The sequence below is a fragment of the Myxocyprinus asiaticus genome, chromosome 31 (genome assembly GCF_019703515.2).
Source record: "Myxocyprinus asiaticus isolate MX2 ecotype Aquarium Trade chromosome 31, UBuf_Myxa_2, whole genome shotgun sequence".
Classification (NCBI taxonomy): domain Eukaryota; kingdom Metazoa; phylum Chordata; class Actinopteri; order Cypriniformes; family Catostomidae; genus Myxocyprinus; species Myxocyprinus asiaticus.
In genome coordinates, this window is record NC_059374.1 from 9,077,805 (window position 1) to 9,103,963 (window position 26,159).

A 26,159-nucleotide genomic window follows, 5' to 3' on the forward strand; every position below is an offset into this window, starting at 1 on the left:
ACTATAGCAAGTACAACACGTCAACAGTATGATATGATATGAAGTATGATCACAATTTGGCTGTAGTACAGAAATTGTTTAAGTTGTACAGTCTATTTAGACTCTTATCTATTTAGAGCTTGTGGGTTATGTGTAGCTCAATATGTGTTTCACAGCCAGTTACTGTACGTCTCATAAGATTTTAGTGTGGAAGTACTGTAATGAATGCCGATCTATCATTTGTTGCATAATCTCATAGATATATGAAAAATAAAGCATTAAAATATACAAAAATATATTTTATTCTATTATTTTCTCATAGTTTTGAAAATATTTAGAAAAGTTTGCACTATTTGGGCATTTTGTAGGTCCATTTGTGATAGATATACGTGCCGGGTCTCTAAAGTGTTTGGTAAAATTCCCTTGCATTTAGGGGTTAAAAAGAATTTATTCTTTTTTTTTTTTTTTACTTTGTAATCTTTTTCACAACAGCCTGAATCATGATTTAAAGTCTCTGACTCTAAAGTCTCTGTCTAGCAGGGAGCTGTTTTTCCTCTTGTTCAGGATTTTATGAAACTGAGTTTGACTTTTTAATATCGATCAGAATGTCTGAGCTCTTTAGGCCAGCAGATAACATCAGACAAAGAGACAGGTTCAAGCCCTGATATCTGCTGTGACTGAAAGCCCTCATACTTTCGTATTGTTCTCTCAAAGAGCTGCAAGACACAAATACTATCCAGTTTTTTGTCATTATCTTTTGCTCCCAACATCTCGCTAATGTTTACTTAGAGCTATGGGATTAGATTAATTTATTATGTGAGTGTTTAGAAATAGCACCTGATGTGGTCTTCTGTGCTGAAATGCGACCCAATTTAAAATTTGCATTTTCTTTGGTCACCTTGCAGTCATGCTTGTGTTATCCGGGGACAAGTGGTGACCTCAGATGGGACTCCACTGGTCGGTGTGAATATCAGCTTCATCAACAAACCAGCCTATGGATATACCATCACCAGACAGGATGGCAGGTAAAATGCAGCAGCCTTAACATTAATAGCTGAATACACACATGTACCTTCTGACCATCTGTCAAAATATGTTTCAGATCATAGTAAGGGGTCTTCTAATGCTGATTTTTTTTTTTTTTTTTTTTTTTTTTTTGCCATGCTTTAATGTGAACTTTAAATAGATCAGATAAAGCTGCCTTTAGCCATTTATTATATATATATATATATATATATATATATATATATATATATTTTTTTTTTTTTTTTATTTTATTTTTTTTTTTTGTTACTTAGTTTAGTTTAGTTTTATTTTACACAGATTAACTTGTTGGTGTTTTGTAGGTTCTAGGTTCAAACCCCACAATGGCCACTAATGTGTCACCATTGTTTTCTTTGATCAAAACATTTACTCTCTCTATAATGTATAATCTATAAAGTGTACTGTTAGTTGCTTTGGATAAAAGCATCAGCTAAGTGACAAATTAGAAATTATTAATTGTAACAAAACCAATATATTTGCAGACTTGAAAATACATGTTCCAGAAGCAGACATATTTACATACAGGTTGTAGCTGCGCCATATAATGAATCAACATGTTATTGAATAACTAATACATCACCATCATTATACATGCACATTTAGTAGACATCTGTGCCCTCTAACTGCATTGTTTGTGTCCTCCAATTTTATTCATAGCACATATACTGCCTGTTTGCTTGGACTCTGTTTTTTTAAGTGCTTCTTTGTAGCCATAAAAAATCTTCCATCTATTTTTCCCTCTCTTTCCTCATAAACACATGGTCTCCCTCCCGCAATAGCCCATCAAGCCCTGCAGAACAGACTCAGTACGGCATGAAATCACAAATGCACCTGTTCACTTGCTTAAAAATGGGAAAGCTGTCTTAAGTGATTTCATTTGATTGTGCTCTGTACTATCATTTGCTTTTTAAATTACTTCTCTCCCTATTTCCAAAGAAACCCCTCAGCATCTGTGCCAACATCTAGAGTCAGACTGACCAAGTCGCATGCAGTGGATATTGCAGGCTAGCATTAAAGGGATAGTTAACCCAAAAATGAGAAGTCAGATGGGTTTGAAACAACACAACGGCGAGTAAATGAAGACAGAATTTTCATTTTTTTAGTGACTACTGTATCCCTTTAAGTCAGACACTAGAAATCCTAAAAGCCATCTATTATCCATTTTTCATGATGTCACTTATGTAAGTGCGTTACCCCGAAGGATGCTGAGAATGCTGCATCACGTCATCAACAACCACTGAGCTACTTCTGGTCTTAAAAGACGTCACATGGATTATTCATATTAGGGGGACAAGCACATCGATCTGGTTTACAACTCTGTGTTAATGCTGAGTGCCCTCAAAGTATAAACCAAAAGGCTGGATGCACATAACCTAATAAAGTTCACTTGTGCCTAATGTGCTTAAGTGATTGATAACAGGTTTGCAAATCTCTCAGCGATTGTCATCAGCCTTTAGGGCCGTGTGCTTGTCTGTGTAATGGTTATATGTGTGTGCTTCTCAGTGTATGCGACCATTAGTGATGTGCAAAAGAACTTATTTTCAAAATCAACCAGTTTGTAGGTTGTATGAATGACTAGTTGGTCTTAAGGAAGACCTGTATGCTTGACTGATCACTAAACAATGGGATCAGAAAGGGACAAATATAAGTCCATTTCATGCTTTTAAGAGCCCTGTCACTGGAAAAATATGTACTATAATGTAATAATAATTAGTAATAATTAGTGCTGTAAGTTGATTACATTTTTTAATTGTGATTAATTGCATAATTTTTAAACTCTCATCCTTCACAATATGAATCTGCCTGTAGACTGAGGCTATCCACTTTTCTACAACAATTGTGAAGCTGCGTTCACGATTCACAAAAACGTCTCATTCTGCGTTCTGGTGATTGTTAAGATTTGGTGTGCCTCTGTGGGATTTAATGTGCCTTATATAGGCTGAACAACGTTTGATTTCTATCATAAGTCCCATCTGGGCTTGTTTTGAACATCAAATAGTGCTAAGAGCTCCTTTCTCCATCATTTTATCACTGACAGGGAAGTGCTGTCAGAGATTCTTTTATTTACTGAATTAACAACCTCTGCGGCTCTATCATAGGAGAGAGCGTAACAGTCAACTAGCGTGTTATGACCAAGGAGCTCTAAAATACTGGATACAACAGTACCGCCCTTAGGTTGTCTACTTGTCTTAGTAGAAGGGCTATGGTGCTGTTTGTGGCGTGTGTCAGTGTAATGACACCGAGCAGGCACATTACAAAGGTTCTGCCCTTCATAACCAGTGTTTATGCTGTATTAACCGTAAATGTGTTAATCGCGATTAAGAAAAATTAATGTGTTAAACTTTTTAAATTAATCTTATGCATTAACGCGTTAATTCTGACAGCTCTAGTAATAATTAATAATTTTTATTGATATGGTTCTTGGAAAAAAAAATTGTCAGAAAACAATGCTACTTTTAAATGACTGTCAATGGAAAAATAGGGTGCAGTTCCAGCATCTACCAGCAGGGACTAACAGGGACCTACAAACCAACTAATTGACCCTTTGCTAAGCAACGCCCCCCTTGGTTGCTGTCACTTACTCTGACAAGCTCTGCAGAACTTCCCATAGGAATGAATGGGAGATTGCCATGAACGTAGCAGTTTTTGGCAAAATATTCTCATAAACGGAATGGATAATATTCTTATGTGGGCAGGAATGAAGAGTGACATTTTAAGGCATGTTTTTTTGTAAAATAAATCGTTAAATTACAGAAATTGTTACATTAAGACAGGATTGGTCAGAAACAGTTTTAAGGCGGGGATTAGCGAAGGGTCAGTTCCTTACCCCCTGGTTTAAATAGACCAACTATTAAAAAATAACACAGCCTAAATGCAAGCACGTGAATTTTGTCTGTAATATTGTATATTATAGCAAATTTAGGGACAACTACTTAGAGAGGGTTTTACTGTACTGACAATCTTAGCAGTTACTGACAAGTTGTTAGCGCGTTAAAGCACAAGTGCGGTCAGCGCGCTGAAACCCTTGTCAGTGAAGATGCGTCTCCAAATTCATCCACTTTAAAACACCCCCACTAAAAAATACTAAAGCTAAAACATACTAAAATTAATCAACCAGCCTGACCCAGCCCTAGTGACAAGCCAGCTCATTTTAACTGCAGATTAGCTTTGTCTCTACGGCTGTATGAAAACACACACACTCTCTCTATCTCTCTTGCATTAATTATTTCTTTTTCCCTCTCTATACTCCTGCAAACACTTTCAAATGAGCATGCCGTGTTCAGACTCCCACAGAGCAAAGACAAACACTTGCATTTCAGCAAGAGCATGACAACAAGGGCAAAGCATACCTTTGTTTATCAGCCGTGCCAATGAGAGCTCGGTGAACAGCCCGTTGGGATATGTAGTTAAATTAATGTTCAAGCAGTGTGAAGTGTGACTACAGATGCACGCTGCATCTAAGCCAGCTCTGAGAACAAAGACAGTAAAGTACATTCCACGAGTCCACTTATCGTGTATTGCTAATCAGTCGTTAACATGCTTTCCGTTTTGCCAATGTAGGCATATTTTACACAAATGTCAAAGTGTGTTTGTGCTTTCATGTGTGCCAGAGTGCATTTTAAAAATGCGTATCCCCATGATAATACACAAGAAAATCAAAAGATAAGCCTTTTTGCCAAAATAGCATTTTATATCATTCTGGTTCATTACATACACCCATATGGGTAAACATACATTAATTTTTGGGACAAAATATGACCTGAATGCAATTGTTTTCCCCATATAGGTCAATCACACATTCTTTGCTAATGACTGAAATATTTTCAACTCAACCTTAAAAAAAAATGCATTATGAATGATGTGTAGACTTCCATTGTAAACACATATCTGTACACACATTTTATGTTTTATATTTTATAAAACAAACAAGGGACAGTCAGGGACAGTCCCCTTATTGCAACCTGGGATGAATTGTCTAGCTCAAGGCCACAATGGTGATTAGTTCGTGGATTGTCCCTTGATATTGTAGGTTGTTGGGGCTCAAACCACAACCTTCCAGTTACTAAGCCAGGTCCAATCCAGTGAGATATATATGCAATGCAGCCCACATACAATGCTGATTCAATTCTATTTAGCACTGTCTACAACAAAGCTCTCTGATAAGAGCAACTCTATATGCAGCCTTCCCTTAAATGTCATTTCCCCTCTCACCTCCTTTATCAAAGCGCACCATGCCCCCTATCAAAGCGCACCATGCCTCCACACAACAAAGACACTCGCCACTGTATGCATTACCACTGCAGCGGCGAGGAATCTTGCCAGTTTATTCCCCAATAGAGAATAACGACATTGCGCACCACCCATTCAAGCTGATTTTATTAATGCAGATTCAAAAGCACAGTGTATTAAACTAAGCCAGTGGTCCATTGTATTACAATCACATTGTGCAGCTGCCAGATAAAACCATCTTAACTAACTGGCGCCAAGTCCTTATCAAATGAATCCCGTAATTTAGAGAAACATAATGAATTACAGCCTTTATTAAGTCTGGTTTTGAGAGCAGTGCAGAATGGCGGTGAATATTGTTGAATAGAATGTTAGTAAATGGTACAATGCAGTTAGTAAATGGCAATATAGTTTCATTGAATATTAAATTGAAACACCACTTTCAAGAGTGTGAAGTTAAGCGTACTTTAGCAAAAAAGTGTGTTTAATGAATCACATCCACACACTACTGAATTCTGATGCATTTATAAATGGATTCTTTGTATACATAGTGATAAAGAATGCTAATGCAATACATATAGTAAAGTAACTTTAGAGTAACATTTGTATTGCATTAAATTTACCCTTAAGGTGAAGTGGCACTAAACATAATTGAAATGAGGAGCTTCTAAGCACATTTCCCAAACACTCCTATTGCCCCTTTCACCCCGCCCCCTGTCCATTATTCAGGAAAACATGTAACCCAGCCCCAAACTCACACCATTAGTTGAGCCAAAATTTAACAAACAACTTACAGCTTACAACTTACAATTTACACTTAGGTTAAGCCTATTTATCAAGGACATAATGGTGATTGTTCTAGGAGTGTCGCTAGTGGAGCGTGAACGTACAACCTTCTTGTTACCAACCTAAATTGTTAACCGCTTCACCACGCCACCAATGACAATGGCAGGAATGAACCTTAGATTTAGTCAAGTCATAATCTGTTATTATGTAACATTCATAAGGTAATGTTTGATGGTAAGGTAGAGTAAGTTAGAACATTTGTAATGTTCTAAAAAGAGAAATCAAATTAACTTACATCACTGACATTTCTCAGTTAACTCATTAAATGTTCTTGGAAAAAGTTATTTTTGATGTTGTATGAAGGTACCATAGCACGATTGTGTCTCAAATGCTGCCCCGCATCTAACTGAACACCATCTTCTCCATTTCAGCTTCGACCTGGTGAGTAATGGGGGCATGGCAATAGCCCTGAGGTTTGAGCGCTCTCCGTTTATCACTCAAGAGCACACCTTGTGGTTGCCGTGGGGGCGCTTCTTTGTCATGGACACTATTGTGATGCGACATGAGGTGAATGATATCCCTAGCTGCGACCTGAGCAGCTTCACTCGACCAATGCCAATTGTTCTGCCTGCCCCGCTGACGGCGTTTGCCAGAACCTGCAACGAGCGGGGTACCGTAGTGCCAGAGATTCAGGTAAGCAAAATTGTGTCCAAGACACCTAACATAATGTTATTAGCTACAGAGAGGAAGTGAAAATTCATTAAAATTCATATTCCAGTGTTTTATTTGTTTGTTTCTGTGTTGAATGTATTTTTAAATAGCTCATGTTGAAATGCAACATTTTTCAAGACAACATGAAATCAAAATTGCATCTATTTTCTGTCTTAACCTCCTGAGACCCCCGTGTTACTTCTGTGTGCATTTACCATTTCATATTTTTGATCTGTAACTAGTAGCACCTAATAAACAAGCAAAAATAAAAAAATAAAAAAATAAAATTCTAGAACAAATAGTTTTCCTAAAAATGTATGTCCTCATATGTGGACAGCGGGACTAAGTTGTAAAATTTGAAGAAATACCAAACTATAAAAAAAAATTTTTTCATCAAATAGTTTATTATGTGTCCAGTAGTGTTGGTTATTCATGTTTTTGAGACGTTACAGACATTACAGCTGATTTTCTAGAAAGATGAATACATAATTCTGATTAAAAGTAATGGCCAGCATCATCAAATCACTGCCAATCATGTTAAAATAAAGTTTTGTTGCTGTGAAAAGTTATTCAAAATAATGTTTTTGGAACGTCTGTCAGAAAACCGCTCCACATCATCTGAGTACTTCGTGTTTATCAGCGAGCCAAAGTGTTTTTAAATATTTAAAAAAGCATATCAAACAAAACTAGAGATGCTACTCTTTACAACCAAACAGGTTTCAGTGAAAAATTTGAAGAGGTTTCTTACCAGAGGCACTTTTGTTGGCGCTGCTCTCACAGATGCAGTTAACGGAAATTGACGCCATGGTGTTTGGTCACGTTACTCCCTGCGTCAGAAGTTTAACCCTTAAATGTCTCCTTAGAGTGTCCTGAATTTTAAAGGAAGTTTAACGAGGTTAAACTTCCTTGGTCTTATTGTGTATGATTCATTAGTGCACATTTTTCATAATCGCTCATCATGATGAACTTTTTTTTTTTTTAATCCCCCTTTCTCCCAATTTGGAATGCCCAATTCCCACTACTTAGTAGGTCCTCGTTGTGGCGCGGTTACTCACCTCAATCCGGGTGGCAGAGGACAAGTCTTAGGTGCCTCCGCTTCTGAGACAGTCAATCCGTGCATCTTATCACGTGGCTCGTCGTGCATGACACCACAGAGACTCTGCATGTAGAGGCACATGCTACTCTCCGCGATCCACACACAAATTACCCCGCGCCCCATTGAGAGCGAGAACCACTAATCGTGACCACGAGGAGTTTACCCCATGTGACTCTACCCTCCCTAGCAACCGGGCCAATTTGGTTGCTTAGGAGACCTGGCTGGAGTCACTCAGCACACCCTGGATTCGAACTCGCGACTCCAGGGGTGGTAGTCAGCGGCAATACTCGCTTAGCTAGCCAGGCCCCCTGAACTTACTTTTTAGCCTCTGGAGTGACTTTTCTATTTCGCTGATATGATCAAAGGCCATGCGGGTGAGGGTAAGTTCTCAGTGGATATTAAATGTAGCCAATTAGATCCTGTTGGATAAAATCAAGTCCCACCCTACATTATTATCCCACTAAATATTCAGTTTCACTCGAATAAACATCATGATACGGAAGTACATTCACTGTGAATGTTGTTCAGCATTGTTTGTGTTGTGCCACTTTCAATAGTATTTCAATGCAAAAACCTGCATCTTATTCACTAACACCCGGATTGTGGTTTAAGCAGGCACAATATATGTTGAAATTGCACTGTGTTTTGAATATTTAATTAAGTAATTGTCATTTCATTATGTGTGAATTTGCCTCTTTTCTATGTAAATTAGGATTATTGTCGATTATACTTCATTCACAAAACTTTGTGCTATTTGCTTTGCACAAATAACATTGTGCTTTTTCTGCCTGAGGAAAGCCGGCAGTAAATTACATTTTATAAAAAAGATGCTTGTGTACATTTCCCATTGATCATGGCAGCAGTAATGCAAACAGCGTGCAGTACTAAATTGAGTCAATACTCGGTGCTACCTGTAGAAAGAACGTCATGGTTACTTTCGTAACCTCCATTCCCTGATGGAGGGAACGAGATGTTGTGTCAATGTAGTGACTCTAGGGGTCACACTTGGGAGCCCGAAACACCTCTGATCTTTTGAAAAAAAGGCCAATGAGAATTGGCGAGTGGAATTTGCATGCCACTCCCCTGGACATACGGGTATAAAAGGAGCTGGTATGCAACCACTCATTCAGGTTTTGTGCTGAGGAGCAGAGACAAGGTCCCAGCCATTTCAGCGGGTATTTCAGCATTGTGGCAAGAGGGAAACAACATCTTGTTCCCTCCATCAGGGAACGGAGGTTACGAAAGTAACCATGACATTCCCTATCTGTCACTCACTCGAGTTGTGTCGATGTAGTGACACTAGGGGTCCCTATACAAAACGCCACAACTAGCTGAACTGTGTTACGTGGACTAGCGATGTGAGACAGGCAGACCTTTGTGTGCCTCGTAGCCAGCGCATCAGGCTGTCATGTAACCTCCCCCAATGCTGCTATGAGCGTGGATCAGTCCTTCAGGAACAAGTCGATTGCCCAACAAATAAGGACAGGCTAGCCCAGCTGAGGCCTTTTTTCCCTCTTTTTTCTCAAAATTTGGAATTTTGTTAACGGACTGGGATCCATGAGTGTCCACGTGGGGGGGTTCACTCCCAAGGGGAAGACACCATGGAGACCACACCCCACCCAGAGAGGGGGGGAGGGGTATTTTGAGTGGAAATACATCACATGGTCTTTACCGAGCCTTGTCGGAAGAATGTCATGTGGAGAGGTCCCATGGTAGGTCCTACCCAATGGGGGAGGAGTTTCTACAAAGCATGGTGACCGGGGGCAGAGGGGCCCCTGCCCAAGGAAGACAAAGTTTACCGACAGGGAAACAATTTTGCGGAAAATATCACATGGGGTTGCCTTCGGGGGAACCAGCACATGCTGAGTACCTACCTCAGTACAGGGCCTCATTAGCGCACTTACTGAGCCGGCAGCGAGTTTCTCCACAAACTCAACTGCCACAGGGCTAAGGAGGAAAGTCATCCAGGGATCACACTCTCCTCAAGGGAGGGGAAAGGCGCTATGCGCAAGCGGTACACCCGACCAGTTGTCCCGGAACTTACCTGCTCATACCTGCCACTACTCGGGACGAGACCGGCTCAACCCGGAGATTGTAGAACTTCGCAAAGGTGTTGGGTGTTGCCAAGCCCACTGCTCTGCAGATATCTGCCAAAGAGGCGCCACTGGCCAGGGCCCAGGAGGCTGCCACACTCCTGGTAGAGTGGGCTCATAACCCTGCAGGGGGTGGCACGTCCTGAGCTTGATATGTCAATGTGATATGTCAATGACCCAGTGGGCGATCCTCTGTTTGGAGACAGTGCTTCCTTTCCGCTGTCCCCCAAAGCAGACAAAGAGCTGCTTAGAGCTTCTAAAGCTCTGCGTGCGATCCAAATAGATGCGTAAAGCTCGCACCGGACACAGCAACATGAAGGCTGGGTCTGCCTCCTCCTGGGGCAGTGCTTGCAGGTTCACCACCTGATCCCTAAAAGGGATCATGGGAACCTTGGGCACATAGCCCGGTCGGGGTCTCAGGATCACTTGAGAGTAACCTGGACCAAACTCCAGGCACGATTCGCTGACAGAGAACGCTTGCAGGTCCCCTACCCTCTTGATGGAAGTGAGCGCAGTCAGGAGGGCAGTCTTCAAAGAGAGTGCCTTAAGCTCAGCTGACTCCAAGGGCTCAAAGGGAGCTCCCTGCAGACCCTGAAGGACTACAGAGAGGTTCCACGGGGGAACGAGGTGCAGCCTAGAGGGGTTCAACCTCCTAGCGCCTCTCAGGAACCTGATGATCAAGTCGTGCTTCCCCAAGTACTTACCATCTACCGCATCGTGATGAGCCGAAATAGCAGCTACATACACCTTCAAGGTGGAGGGGGACAGCCACCCCTCCAACCTCTCCTGCAGGAAGGAAAGCACCGATCCGACTGCGCATCTCGGGGGGTCTTCGCGTTGGGAAGAACACCACTTAGTGAACAGACGCCACTTCAAGGCATACAGGCGCCTCGTAGAGGGAGCCCTAGCCTGAGTGTTCGTGTCTACCACTGTGGGCGGTAGGCCACTTAAGTCCTGAATGAGTGGTTGCATACCAGCTCCTTTTATACCCGTATGTCCGGGGGAGTGGCATGCAAATTCCACTCGCCAATTCTCATTGGCCTTTTTTCAAAAGATCAGAGGTGTTTCAGGCTCCCAAGAGTGACCCCTAGTGTCACTACATCGACACAACGTCGAGTGAGTGACAGATAGGGAACCAAAAGCATGCTGAGTGTCTGTACTCGCGTTGCTGCCAGTCAAACATAATGCACTCTGTTTATAAGCTGCTCTGTTCTCTCTTTTTTGCAAATAATAAAACTAACTTTTTTTAATCAGGGTAAGGAGTAACAAGGGGATCTGCATCAGAGTAAAACTTATTTATTTGGCTAAAACATTTAGCAAAGTAAAAGTTGCAACAAATTGAAATCCTCAAAGTAAAAATTGTAAGAAATATTCTTAACTCTTTCGCACATGCGATCAAACCGGTGTGATTACACTAGGCTAGGCTCAGAGGCATACGATCAAACCGGTGTGATCTGCATTTGTGCTACTGTTAATCAGCAAAAGAGGGACTGAAGCAGTTGTCATAATGAACCAGCTGCCCAAATAGTCTTTTCAACATCACAAAATTTTTATTTTTATGTTACAAACGTTCAAACTATCACTAAATAAAAGTTTAAAGCCATTACCATCAGAGCGCACTGTTTTGATGCAGCGATGCGGCCTTGTTTTCTGATGTCAAACAAAGAATATACAAACTAGTCAATCCACTCAAGCCTTCCTTCATTCCGTCTGTCACCAAAGTCTTTCTAGCAAGTTTGTCCACTGGCAGCCATCTTTGGAACTTCACAGTGTTAAAATGTACAACATGCATTGAATGGTTGCTGAAATACATAAATGAATTTGACCAAAACAGCAAACACTAACAATTAGCTGTATTTAGAAAAATGAACAAAACCTGTCATTCACTACTGAAACTGTACTCTCCTCCGCCATGTTGAAAGTTTAGAACTCCTCCCATCTTGGAAACTCGGGTATCAAAATTATCTAAGAATTTCCCAGTCGTAATTACGACTTGAGGGGCATTCATGTGCAACTTCCGAGTGGGAAACTCGTATTTATTATAATTCCGATAGCATGTGAAGGCAGCATATGTTTTTAGAACCTTCTATGCTTCTATGGTGAACTCACAATCCCATGCTGCACTGCATGTAAACAATATGGCGGGACGCGTAGCCGGCAAGCGCATTCGCGATCGCATCTTATCTATCATAATCAATCATTATAAACATCTAAAAACCACATTATATGTTTGATAATATATAATCTAATCTGCTGTGATATAATCTGTCGTCCAGTGCATCTGTCGAGAAGTGTAAGGTACGATTCTTTTTTTTAATTACAGCGTCCATTAAAGAACTCATGCTGGGGGATCCATCAGTACAGGAGAAAAAGGTTAATCAACAGTCATCACTGAATGAAAATTAATCATTAACAATAGCAATAATAAGCTTAAAGGGTTGAAAAGCTTGAAATGTAAAAAAAAAAAAAAATAAAAAAAAAATAAAAGATGCATATTTTCCTCAGTCAAAGCTTTATTTAGACAAAATTAGATTTTTGACTGACCAACCATTCTAATGCAAACTTGAAAACATCAACATGAGATAAAAATTCCTGACTGTAGAAGGATACGTGAAAACATGAAGCAGCCACCGAAGTAGCTTAAGTATGTGCGTGTAGCCTACTGTTTAAATGTCATTAAAAAAAACCACACTTAAGAAATGCGAGTATTGGTATTTTCCTCTTAATATATTTTCAGTTCTAGGTATTTTTAATACATTCACACTGTGTTTTAATTAATTTACTGTTAATGTATTACTGTTAATAATAACTTGTATAGAACAAAAACATTTGAGTTCATTAAAACTTCACATTGTAGTTTGTGGAATATTTCAGACCTTACTTTTTTATTTGGAATTAAGTCAAACAATAACATTGTGAATGCAGTTAATAACATACCTCTACACTGGTGATGGTGAGATTTCAGGTGAATGCTCTCTTGGTAAGAACTGACCTGATTGTCAGTGTGGATGATACAGGGAGACCAGCGGATCAACACTGCTTGTTGTCATGTTGTACTTTAACAAACTATCAAGGTTTATGTGGACAACTTAATGTTAATCTATAGACAAACAAAGATTGGAAGTGAAGGATGCGCATCTCTAATGGCGGATGACTGTATAGACAGTCTTTTCTCTATCTGCTGGCATTATTACTGAACACATTTGTGCTGAAATTGATTACTCAACGATCCATAAACTTAATCGGTCAAATTATTAACAATGTATAATCAATCATCGATTATTCATTAACATCCTTAATCTCAACAGAATGTATGAGATAGAATCAGGCGCTAAACCAGTGCAGAAAGCGCAAGCAAATATGCAGTGCTTTTACCAGGCACAATTAATTCTTAATTAATTACCCTCTCAGTGAATTCCCCCTTCAGGTCCGTGTTTAGTCTGACAGTTAAAGACAAAAGTGTGTGACTACCTCCAACAGATGAAAGCTTGTGCATTTTGGTAATTTCTTCCTGTTAAAGTACTCAGTTCATCATTCTCTCCATGTTTAAATGCCTCTCACTGCTGTGCCAAGATTGATTCCAGACCATGGCTCGTTTGTAATGATGTTCTGATAGAGAAAGGGCAGATATTGGGAAATGTACATCTGAAGAGAATGAAGGAGTCTCTGTCTCGGGTGGCAGCCCTGTGATTTTATCTCCAGTGTGTAATTGGGCAGAGATACACAGCCCAATTTACAATGCCAGACATTTTCTGAAGAACGCTAATTACATTTAGACGAAAGCAGCGTGAAAGCTTTTTGAGTCTGAATCCTGTAGAAGCTTTGCAATCAGTGCTGGAAAAATTGTCTGGAATGATCGTTGTACCGGTGTACAGGTTGAGTGTGTGTGTGTGTGTGTGTATGTGTGTGTGTGTGTGTGTGTGTTTCAAGCTATATTTCCATTTTAGAAATTCGCTATTTAATGACTTGATGACATTTTTTTCTTTGTTTTGTTGCAAATTTGGACTAAATGTGAATTAATTTGCAATAACAAGTCTTAAGCTTAAATGTGATTCCCTTAAACATGTAGATACCATGTTGTTGCTTTGTGAGTCTGTTTGTTGCATTCTTGTATACATTTGCGTGTCTGTTTGTTGTGTTTTGTTAGACGTCCATGTGATTTCTGTGTTCATATTTGTGTACGTTTGTCGGGACATCTACATGTACCTGTGTGCCTCCCTCCTAATTATTTTGTCTTCTTTTTTGGTTAACAAGATTAATGACTTAGCCATACATGCATTGTGCTGTCTGGACTATTAATATCAGCACCCGTCCTAGCTCTCGAAGCCAGCTATTCACACACACACACACACACACACACAAACACTAACAATACATATGGATCTACACATACCCACACATGGAGTTATCAACAGTTTGCAAACAGAAATGTCTTTGGAGGACTTCTCTTATCAGTGTATTGATGCTAGTAATGATCAGCTGTGTTTATTGGTCAGCTCTGTGCTTGACTGTGATAGTGCGGCGATACGTTGAGAGTTAATGAGAGCTCTGCAGCGAGCAGTGAGAAACCCTCGGAGCTCACTTCCTGTGAGAAAACACAAAAGTGTTGTTAATGATACCCTTGCGACCTGGACTTTTCTATTACTTGATAATGAATAATTTGTGAATCTTACAAAAACTGTCAAGAACATTACCGGGTCATATTTCACCTCAAAATCAAAAGGAAAAATAAGAAAGTATATTTTGCATAAACAATACAAATAAACCCACTTTTTTTTTTAGAGCTAAATAAAGCCTGTTTTATGAATTGTGATTTAGTTTCATGACAATAATTAGATTATGGTAGTAGTAATGAGAATGAGATTGAGAATGTAGGTGGAAAATGATTTTAATTGTTATGAAAATGTCACAATGCAAATCATCTTAATTGTCCTAATTATATTTTACTCTTTTTTTTTTTATTTATTTTTATGGATATTTCTTTGTGAGATCCACCGCATGGTTTATTTATTTATCTTTGTTATGTAATGAAAACTATAAAATGTATCACCTTACAAGTCATGCACTATGGTAAAAGTCATTTTCACTAAATAAAAGTCAAGGATAGCATTTTGTGAGGAATAGGGCAAAATGAAAGTGTTTATGAACTGATAATCTGCCATTTCACCCGTGATTTGTGTGAAAGTGAAAGTCACTGTGTTTGTAGCACCTCTAGTGTTCAGTTCACCAGAAAATTGCCACGATACATACAGCAAGCCACATGAAAATAATTTTGCAAAAATGAAGGTATAATGTAACTCAATGAGAACAGGTTAGGTTTTTTGCTTTGTCGTATATTCAAAAGACAGCTGTGATTAGAAATTAATTCATTCTCTTTTGTGTATATACTGAAGATGCTAAATAATGCAAACGCTTTTCAGCGGGATACATCTACAACAAAATTAGCCGATCTTATGATCTCAGTTTTGCTGTCACTAATAACATCATCCGTACTCTCTCTTTCTCCAGACACTACAGGAGGAAGTTCGAATACCTGGTACTGAGGTGCTTCTGGGCTACCTTAGCAGCAGGACGGCAGGGTATAAGTCCCTCCTGCGTATCACCCTGACCCACCCCACCATCCCTTTCAGCCTGATGAAGGTGCACCTTATGGTGGCCGTGGAAGGCAGGCTTTTCAGGAAGTGGTTCTCTGCAGCCCCGAACCTTTCCTATGACTTTGTCTGGGACAAGACCGACATCTACAGCCAGAAAGTCTATGGCCTCTCTGAAGCTTTTGGTGAGTGGCTTTTAATCTGTCATTAATTGTTGTCATTCAGGCATGTTCTCTTCTAAAGCACGACTCTGAGTACACTTGTCACAGGGACAGTCCCAATGGAGTAACCTGAGGTTAATTGTCTTCATTAAGGTTCCTTGTGGGATTTGTGTAATTCCTGCTTAAAAACAATAATAAAAAATAAAAAAACAACATTTAAACCAGCATAAGCTGGTTTGCCGATCTTAACTAATTTAAGATGGTCTTATCTGGTTTAAAATGTTCTCCCACCCTGGCCAAGCCTCAGACCCCTGTTTTTTTTTCTTTAAGCAAGAATTTCTAAATAATTAGCAGCGCAATGCAAAAAATTCAAATAAAATAAATACGTATAGTTTACCAAGAGCCACAGTGTTTACACTATAGTTGTCTCTGCACTTTAAATTGAAATAGGACAAATTAGTTATGATAATAAATAATACACTTTCACCTTTAACCAATAGGCTACATCACCCTTATCTATTTTTTCATTGCTCAGGACTGTTGGGTTGTGGCTTATCTGGATCAGTAGTTCTTAACTGGTTTTGCTTCAGGTCCCAGATTTTACATTGGACATCAAGCGACGACCCAACACAGTAAAAAACGCAAATTTTATTTGATGTAGCCTGGGTCGCATTTTTCTTTTATCTTTTATCTTGCATATAAATGTCAAAATGTCATTAGGCTGCCCATCAAAAAATTGTAAATGTTGGAAGAACACTGGCATTGTCCTTTCCTTGCTGTCCGTGACCCTAGCCGAGCAGACCTGCAACCCACTTTTGAGTCACGACCCACTAGTTGAGAAACACTGATCTATATGATAACTCTTGTTCTGGAGTCCCTCAGCAACCCTAGCCCTACCCCAAACCTAACTCTAACTTTGGTAGCAGCAAATGCAAATCTTACAAGAGTTTCACAGAACCAGGTTTAGCAAGACACAAATGGGCTGTTGTAACTTTCGAGTTGTGTTGAATGTGTTTCCTCTCCTCTCCTGCTAGTATCTGTTGGTTTTGAGTATGAGTCCTGCCCGGATCTCATCCTCTGGGAGAAGCGTACGGCCGTCCTGCAGGGATACGAGACCACGGCGTCCCACCTGGGTGGCTGGAGCCTGGACAAACATCATGCACTGAACATCCAAAGTGGTGAGCTGGTACTGAGAATCACAAAACATACAGATGCAACCTCTGAGAATGCGCATTAAAGGGAAACAGATCCTGTGACATCATGTGGTGTGACGCGACATTAGGCGGAACAGGAGAGACATGATCAGTAGAGCGCAGTCGTGTTTCATTCTTTGAACAAACACAGATTGCTAATAGTTTAGTCAGTGAGTTCATTTCTCACTTGGGATGGACCACCTTAGCCAGTTCAAAAAAAAAATGCACAGCAAGCAATATTGATCAGCAGTGGCAATAAACTATTGTTGACTTCATATCACTGACTATGAGTATAAATGTATGAAATTGTCGCACATTTCATTTTGATATATACTATTTCGTTAGGCTATATTCAAATGAATGGCTCCGCCTATTTTCAGCTGTAAAACAAATCAACAAGGTTTGAAATGAATCACTTTAAAATATTTAATTCCAAGCAAAAATATTTGAAAATCGAAATAATAGCATTAAAACGGTGTGCTTAACATATTTAATGAGGGAATTAACTATATGCTACTCCCATAAAGTATTGTGAATGATTTAGCCAAATCAAAATCCAGAGGTTCTCAAATTTAATAATCTAACGACCCCCTAAGAAATTTGCGAAAAGTCTGTGTTTTATAATCAACAATCCATAATATTTTTTACATTACACCAAACATTTTTATTTATGAAATAAAACAAGCATAAACAAATGTTCTTTGCAGTGAAATTAACAATGCATATCCATATTAAACATGATTGAAAAACAACAATGCATTTGCTCTACACAATGAAATTGTATTGTCTTTTAAAATAACCTAATACAATTTTTCAAGGAACTCGTGGCCTCCCTGTAATAAACGCGTAAAGCAGCCCACACTTTGGAAACAAACGTATTAGAATCAGTCTCATTTTCAGTCACCTTTGCAGTCCAGCATTTCTTGTAGCCTTTATTTTTAATATTTTCTAATACATTTCTAACAAGGTAATAAATTAAAATGGGCATGAAATACTGTATGATGCCCCCACAAAAGATGCAGCAGGTGACCTGTCACTAAAGGCCCAGGTATACTTCAGTTTGCACGTACCATTCCGTCTGGTGCACAGTTGTGTGCGCACAGCTTTGAAAGTATACCTCACGCGGATGAGCGTGAATGGACACGTTCGACACATGCGCAGTACAATTGCTTTGTTATACACTGAAAAACTGAGGATCCGCCATTAGAGGACGCAAGAACAACAACGACAAAATGATGGAGAAGGATATGTTCTTCGACTACTGCTTGACAGTATCTCAACAGTGAACCTTCCGCATGCGCGTTTGTCCGTGCACAGTCCGCGCGGACAGAAAGATCTGGCTGCACGCGGACACTGTGTGCGGACGTCCGCAGACACTCCTGATGACGAAAATTAGGTCACGCGGACTGTGCGCGGACCATTGCGGAACGCGGACAGGCAAAGTATTCTTTGGGCTTAACTAGACAGAGGGGCGTGAGCTCTTCCTCAAGTCTTTCATGCATCACCTGGTGGATATTGTGAGAAGTACAACACATGTAATTTAATTCTAAGAAACCCACCTGTGGTATGTCGAGTGATTTCACGTGATGGATTGCCTGATGGCGCATGAAAAAAGACGCATTTTCAAAGGCCGCATCTGTACTCAAATGATCACAAACACACAGTTATTCAGTAATGATAACAGATCTTTCCAGTTTTTTTTTTTTCTATTGAGGAGATACTAATTAATATTCTCAATTCACCAAAGACATGAAAGGCGATTGCTTCACAAGGCTGAACCTTAGCTATGTTGACATTTTGGACTTGGAGAGGATGTTATCTGTGTGACAGGGCCTTATTGGGGTGAGGCAGGTCAATTTTCATATTGCTGCTAAATTGTTCCTGAGAGCAGGTAGAGCGTAAACTGCAATGTTCTGTCAAGATTTCTTTTGGCAGTGCAATGGCGCAGTCATGTCAGTAAATGAGGCGTACTTGCAGCAGGAGTGTTAGATGTGTGGTTCGATCTGTCACTAAAAGCCAGTGCTGTTGGCATGGGGACTTTAAAATTTGCTTCTTCTGTTTCTCTTTCTTCTCCTCTCTTTTCACAAGTGGCCACCACTGCCATCCTATTTACACTTCAGCTTGTTTTAAGGTTCTTTGTATAATTGCATATCTTTGGGAATATGCATATCTTTGGGCATATACACTATTTTCAGCCCACAACTATTCACTGAGCTCGAGACAAATTGTATTTGGGTGATTCAAAATGTTTGTATACTTAAAAGTGATTCGCTCTCTGGTCATTCTCGTGATTTAATGCTGTTAATAGGCCAAAAACAAATTGACAAAGCAAAGATAATTGTGGGAAAAAAAACACACAACAGTTTTCTCCTCAAAACCAAACTTAATAGTAAAACTACAAAACGAAGACAATTGCCCCAAAACTATTCAGGTGTGCGTTTTCCGTACAACTACGTAACTCACTGCATAACTGCCAGTGTACGATGCATCGTTAAAGAAATTAACTAGCTTGTCATGACTGTATTCCAAAACCATAGTAACTATGTTCACATCCATCGTTCAGGGGGTTAGTTTTACTATAGGAACACAATATTTGTTTATAAAACCATAATTCTTACCACAAAATGGTTTCTACAGTAATGGTTACTGCAGTTTTACTATAGTAAAACCATGGTGCATTTGAAAGACATTTTGTGGGAGAAAGCAAAACTATTGAGAGGGAACGCTAAATGTTTTCCAAAAAAGTCCCTTCTTGCACTCTAAGGGGCTCTGTACATAGTAAACCATGTTAATTTATTTATTGTATTTTTTATTTATTGGGGGGTTTTCCAAGGGTTTTTGCCCATACTCTAGGTCTTTGCCGCTGCTGGTTCCAAACCCTAGCAGCAACTTTCTAATGGGCTATTCCGACCAAATGCATTCTTGCATTACACAGGTATCTCGAGACATTTGTAAAAGTTTAAGTTCTTTTTAATGTAATTTGATCTGGCATCTAAAAAAGTGGTACTACTGCACGAGACACTGAAACAAACAGCGAGACAAGGTGCAGCGGTACCTCAAGTGCATGTTAACAGAGAAAAACAACTGGAAAACAGCACAGATGGGTATAAAAACTTGTTTAGTGTGAACAACCCCAAAGGAAGCATTCTAACTGAAATCGAACCTCACAAGGTTTTTGATTTTGAAAGTTCTGAAATGAACCAATTAAGGCCTCAATTAAGGCCATTAATTGAGACTCAATTAAGGCCATGTCCACACTAATGTTTTCATTTGAAAACGCATTGATTTTGCTAGATTTATGCCTCTCATCCAAATTAGAATGACATTTTCCTCCACCGAAAAAGAAGCATTTTGAAAAAGCTCTTTATTACTGCATATTTTGGAAAATGATGATGCACCTCGATATCCTATCCATGAACATCACAAACAGGAGTGGAGACAAGGCACAACCTTTGCGGAGTATGAAAAAGTTTGATTTCATGCCGAGTATGTGGACACGGCTCTCGATCCACGTGTACAGAGACCGAATGGCCCGCAGTAGTGGCCCTGGCACCCCAAACTCCCAGAGCACCTCCCACAGAATTTCTCAGGCAACATGGACATAGGCCTTCTCCAAGTCCACAAAACATATGTAGACTGGATTAGCAAACTCCCATGCACCCTCAATTATCTGTGAGATGGTGAAAAGCTGGTCCACTGTTCCACAGCCAGGACGGAAACCACATTGTTCCTCCTCAATCTGAGGTTCAACTATTGGCCAGAATCTCCTTTCCAGTGCTCTGGCAAAGACTTTCCCGAGGAGGCTGAGTAGTGTGATACCCCGGCAGTTGGCACACACTCTGCGGTCCCCTTTCTTAAATATAGGGACCACCACCCGGTTTGCCAATCCAAAGGCACTGTCTCCGAGGTCCATGTAACACTGCTTAAGCAGTTCCAGGTGAATCCCACCCACCTCCGGAGCTTTGCCAATGAGGAGCTTCCCAACTACCTCCATGACTTCCACCGGGGAAATGGACTCTTATACCCCGAAAGCATCTGGCCCTGCCTCCTGAAAGGGAGGCATATCTCTTGGGTTTAGGAGATCCTCTAAGTGTTCCTGCCACCTCCTGACAATGTCGTCATTTGAGGTCAGACTTTCTCCACATTTGCTGAACACAGCTCGTGCGAGGCTCCACCAACCCGTCCTGAGCTGCCAGATGGTTCTCCAGAACCTCTTTAAGGCCAACCAAAAGTCTTTTTCCATGGCCTCCCCAAACTCCTCCCATACTCCGGACTTTGCTTCTGCAACCTCAGTCGCTGCCGCCTTTTTTGCCTGCCAGTACCTATCTGCTGAGTCAGGAATCCCTAGAGCCAACCACACCCTAAAGGCCTCCTTTTACAGCTTGACGGCTTCCCTCACCATCGGTGTCCACCAGCCGGTTTTTGGGACCCTACCAGGAGCATACTGCTCCCGACAATATTGCTCTGGAGATCCCTAGATCACACAAGCCCTTCTGCTGTGACAAGGCCCCAATCCAGGAAGGGCAAACAAAAAAAAACAGATTAGTGTAATTATGGCGTTTACTGTTGAGTTTGATGTTAGCATGTTGCTAAGCTAACAACTTGATACTCTAATAAACACAAAAAAATAAATAGCACTGTTACTGGGTAACAGATTAGATATAACTATTTTCTATCAGTAGTTTTAATTACTGAATAAAAAATATTTAGTATTGACATTTTCCTTGACTCTTTAGGACACTAGATTTTGAAACAGATTTAGTCAATTTAATCTAATTGACGAAATCTTAATGATATTTCTCATGGTGTCTTACAGGTATCCTGCACAAGGGCAATGGTGAGAACATATTCATCTCGCAGCAGCCCCCGGTCATCGGAAGCATCATGGGTAATGGGCGGAGGCGCAGTATCTCCTGTCCGAGCTGTAATGGACTAGCTGACGGAAATAAGCTGCTGGCACCAGTAGCTTTAGCCTGCGGCTCTGATGGCAGTCTGTATGTGGGTGATTTCAACTACGTCCGTCGGATCTTTACCACAGGAAATGTCACAAGTGTCTTAGAGCTCAGGTTTGACATTTTACTTTTGCATAGATACATACACAAATATACACATACCCACTAAATCAAACATTTGCACAACTACGGTATGTTAGATAAGCTGCTTATGGATGGTAAGGCAGCTATACCCATAGAACAGGAGTGATATAACTGGCGTTTCACATTTAAAGTCAACATGAAATCAAATGTAATCCTATTTACTTTCTTTCCTAAAAGCATAGTGTGTTTCCATCTTTTCTAACTTTTAGAGTATTTGCTCATCTGCAGTATGTCTGTAAAACATCCCCTGTCAAATTTTAGAAAGACCTTCAGCAGATGTCTTTGAGATGTTTATGAGTTAGAATAAATGTTTATCCATACTTTTTAAGAAGTGTCAGATGTTTGTACACAATAATTAGTTTCCAAAAACCAAACCGCCTGACTCCATTCTAGTACATAGTATCCACTTTTCATGATCCACTCAGTTGCCGATGGATAAACTCCCGCTCTGTTTTTCTCTGTAAATATCCTGTTTCACTTAGTAATCAGTGTTGGGTAAGTAATGTGACAAGTAATCCATTACAAATTATTAAATATTTATGTAAAACTGTAATCCAATTCCTTCACTGATTATTTTATCAAAAGTAATCACATTAAATTAATTTCTTTACTTTTAAGTTACCTTCTAAAACACTTCTTAAAACTTTTTTATGTATTTTCTCTTTCAGCTGTCCCAGACATGCAAACAGACATACATATGAACATAATTCATGTTTTAAATGTATTCCACATTATCAATATTATATCAGAAATATGCGTATTCCAAGAAATGTACTTAAAAGTAAGTTTAACTTAATTAAAAGTCAGTAATTTGATTACAGTAAAACGCCATCTTGAGTTTGGACTCAAGATGGCGCCGAGTATGGCTGCTGCGTTGCGAGCTCTGACACAACATGGTAGTACTTTGTTTGTTTTGTTTACAATTCTTATGTTTTTTTGTCTTGGATGTTGTCTGCCTTATTGTGTACGACAGACAAACACTTTTGGACATTGGTTCAGCAATCACACACCGTAAACCGGACTTCAAATTCCTCAATGCCGACCCGCTGTTTACAAACATGGCACCGGAGCCCTTTGTCTGGGCTGCCTGGCCGCAGAAACGCAGGAGGAAAAGGGGAAACAGAGCCGCCGTTCTCATCAGAGTAAGACGCCGTGCAAATCGACCCCCGCTACCCAGTATTCTACTGGCAAATGTTCAGTCTCTGGATAACAAGCTCTGCGAGCTGAAAGCGCGGATCTCTTTCCAATGAGAGACGAGGGACTGCTGCATTATCTGCTTTACAGAAACTTGGATGTCTGCGGAGATTCCAGACTCAGCCATTGAACCCTCGGGGTTCTCCGTGCACCGAACGGTCAGAGCCTCTCAGACCTCTCAGGTAAAAGCAGAGGTGGTGGTGTATGTTTTATGATCAAAAAATCCTGGTGTGATCAGAGGAACGTACATTCTATCAAGTCTTTCTGCTCTCCTGATCTGGAATTTCTCATGCTTCTGTGTCGACCATTCTGGCTACCGAGGGAATTCACAGCGGTCATTATCAAAGCTGTGTACATCCCCCCACAAGCCGACACAGACCGGGCACTCAAGGAACTGTACGGGATTATAAACAAACAGGAAACCGCGCACCCTGCGGCCGCGTTCAATTTCAAATCAGTCGCACCAAAATACCACCAACACATTAGTTTTAACACATGCGGGGACCGGGTTTTGGACCATTGCTACTCTCCCTTCCGGGATGGCTACAAATCCCTCCCCCGCCCACCATTTGGCAAATCGGACCACTCCTCCATTCTGCTTCTGCCTGCTTACAGGCAGAAACTGAAACAAGAAGCACCCGCCCTCAGAACAATCCAGTGCTGGTCGGACCAATCAGACTCTACGCTACAAGACTGTTTTGATCACACGGACTAGGAGATGTTCCGGTCCACCTCTGATGATGACATCGAGCTTTACGCTGATAGCGTAACGTGTTTAATCAGAAAGTGCGTAGAGGACGTCGTTCCGAGCAAAACAATACGGATCTATCCGAACCAGAAGCCATGGATTAATAGCGATGTTCGCGTGGCACTTAATGTGCGAACCTCCGCTTTTAATTCCGGGAATGTGGAGGAGCATAAACAAGCCAGTTATGCCCTCCGAAAAAATCAGATCAGCAAAACGTCAGTACAGGAACAAGATTGAAGGACAGTTTAACACCACCAACTCTGGAAGCATGTGGCAGGGAATTCATATCATCACGGACTTTAAAGGGAATAAAAATTCCGCCATGAACACCGCTGCCTCTCTCCCGGATGAGCTAAATACTTTTTATGCTCGTTTTGAGGGAAATAACACCGCCCTCGCTGAGAGAGCTCTCACGGCCGAAGCTACAGAGGTTAGTTCACTCTCCATCTCTGTAGCGGATGTAACCCGATTCTTCCGACGGGTGAATATCCGCAAAGCCGTGGGTCCAGACGGTATTCCGGGCCGCGTCCTCAGAGCGTGCGCGAACCAACTGGCTGGTGTTTTTACGGACATTTTCAATCTTTCCCTCTCTTTGTCTGTAGTCCCCACATGCTTCAAAACATCCACCATTGTGCCTGTTCCAAAGCAATCCAAAATCACTTGCTTAAATAACTGGCGTCCTGTTGCTCTAACCCCCATCATCAGCAAAAGCTTTGAGAGACTAATCAGAGATTACATCTGCTCTGTGCTGCCTTTCTCACTTGACCCATTGCAGTTTGCTTACTGCAACAACTGCTCCACTGATGATGCCATTGCATCTACAATACACACTGCTCTCTCCCACCTGGAAAAAAAGAACACTTATGTGAGAATGCTGTTTGTAGACTACAGCTCAGCATTCAACACCATAGTGCCCTCCAAACTTGATGAGAAACTCCGGGCTCTGGGCTTAAACAGCTCGCTGTGCAGCTGGATCCTGGACTTCCTGTCAAGCAGACACCAGGTGGTTAGAATAGGCAGCAACATCTCCTCATCACTGACCCTCAACACTGGAGCCCCGCAGGGCTGTGTTCTCAGCCCACTCTTGTATTCTCTGTACACACATGACTGTGTGGCAACACATAGCTCCAATGACATCATTAAGTTTGCTTATGACACGACGGTGGTAGGTCTGATCACTGACAATGATGTAACAGCCTACAGAGAGGAGGTGCACACTCTGACATGCTGGTGTCAGGAGCACAACCTCTCCCTCAACGTCAGTAAGACAAAGGAGCTTGTGGTGGACTTCAGAAGAAAAGACAGAGAACACAGTCCCATCACCATCAATGGAGCACCAGTGGAGAGAGTCAGCAGCTTCAAGTTCCTGAGTGTCCACATCACTGAGGAACTCACATGGTCCATCCACACTGAAGCCGTTCATCAGCGCTTCTTCTTCCTGAGGAAGTTTGGAATGAACCGCCACATCCTCACACGGTTCTACACCTGCACTGTAGAGAGCATCCTGACTGGCTGCATCTCTGCCTGGTACGGCAATAGCACTGCCCACAACCGCAAAGCACTGCAAAGGGTGGTGCGAACTGCCAGACACATCATCGGAGGTGAGATTCCCTCCCTCCAGGACATATATACCAGGCGGTGTGTGAAAAAAGCTCGGAGAATCATCAGAGACTCCAGCCACCCGAGCCATGTGCTGTTCTCACTGCTACCATCAGTGGTAGCTTCTTCCCCCAAGCAATCAGACTTTTGAACTCTTGATCTCCCACAATCAAAATACATCAGCACTGCACTTTATTACTCTTATATCTCACACCGGACTGTCATAAATTATATTATTATTATATTATATTCTCTCTTAACAACTTACTGTCAAACGACAGCCTGAATGTCAATACAGTACAATACAACCTACTGTACATTCTATATATACTATATATACTTTTTTATTGTATTGTGTGTATTGTATACTGTACAGTGTATGTTATTATTTGTATATTGTGTTGTGTGTAATTATGTGTATATTAGATTTTAAATTGTGTTGTGTAAATTTGATGTTTATTGTAGACTGGTATTTGTCTCATCACTTTCACGACTGCTATGTTGCTCGGAACTGCACCCAAGAATTTCACACACTATTGCACTTTTGTATATGGTTGTGTGACAATAAAAGTGATTTGATTTTATTTGATTTGAGAAATATGTGTATTCCAAGAAATGTACTTAAAAGTAAGTTTAACTTA

General features: G+C 40.7%; 1 protein-coding gene across 1 annotated transcript in view; it reads left to right on the forward strand.

Moving 5' to 3' along the window:
- The window catches only part of LOC127422211 (teneurin-4), a 427,215-nt gene that overhangs the window by 325,944 nt on the left and 75,112 nt on the right, over window positions 1-26,159 (forward strand). The window contains exons 18-22 of the mRNA XM_051665548.1: window positions 885-1,004; window positions 6,468-6,729; window positions 15,445-15,712; window positions 16,723-16,866; window positions 21,698-21,947. Of these exons, the coding sequence (XP_051521508.1) occupies window positions 885-1,004; window positions 6,468-6,729; window positions 15,445-15,712; window positions 16,723-16,866; window positions 21,698-21,947 (1,044 nt within the window). The remainder of the gene's footprint in view (window positions 1-884; window positions 1,005-6,467; window positions 6,730-15,444; window positions 15,713-16,722; window positions 16,867-21,697; window positions 21,948-26,159) is intronic.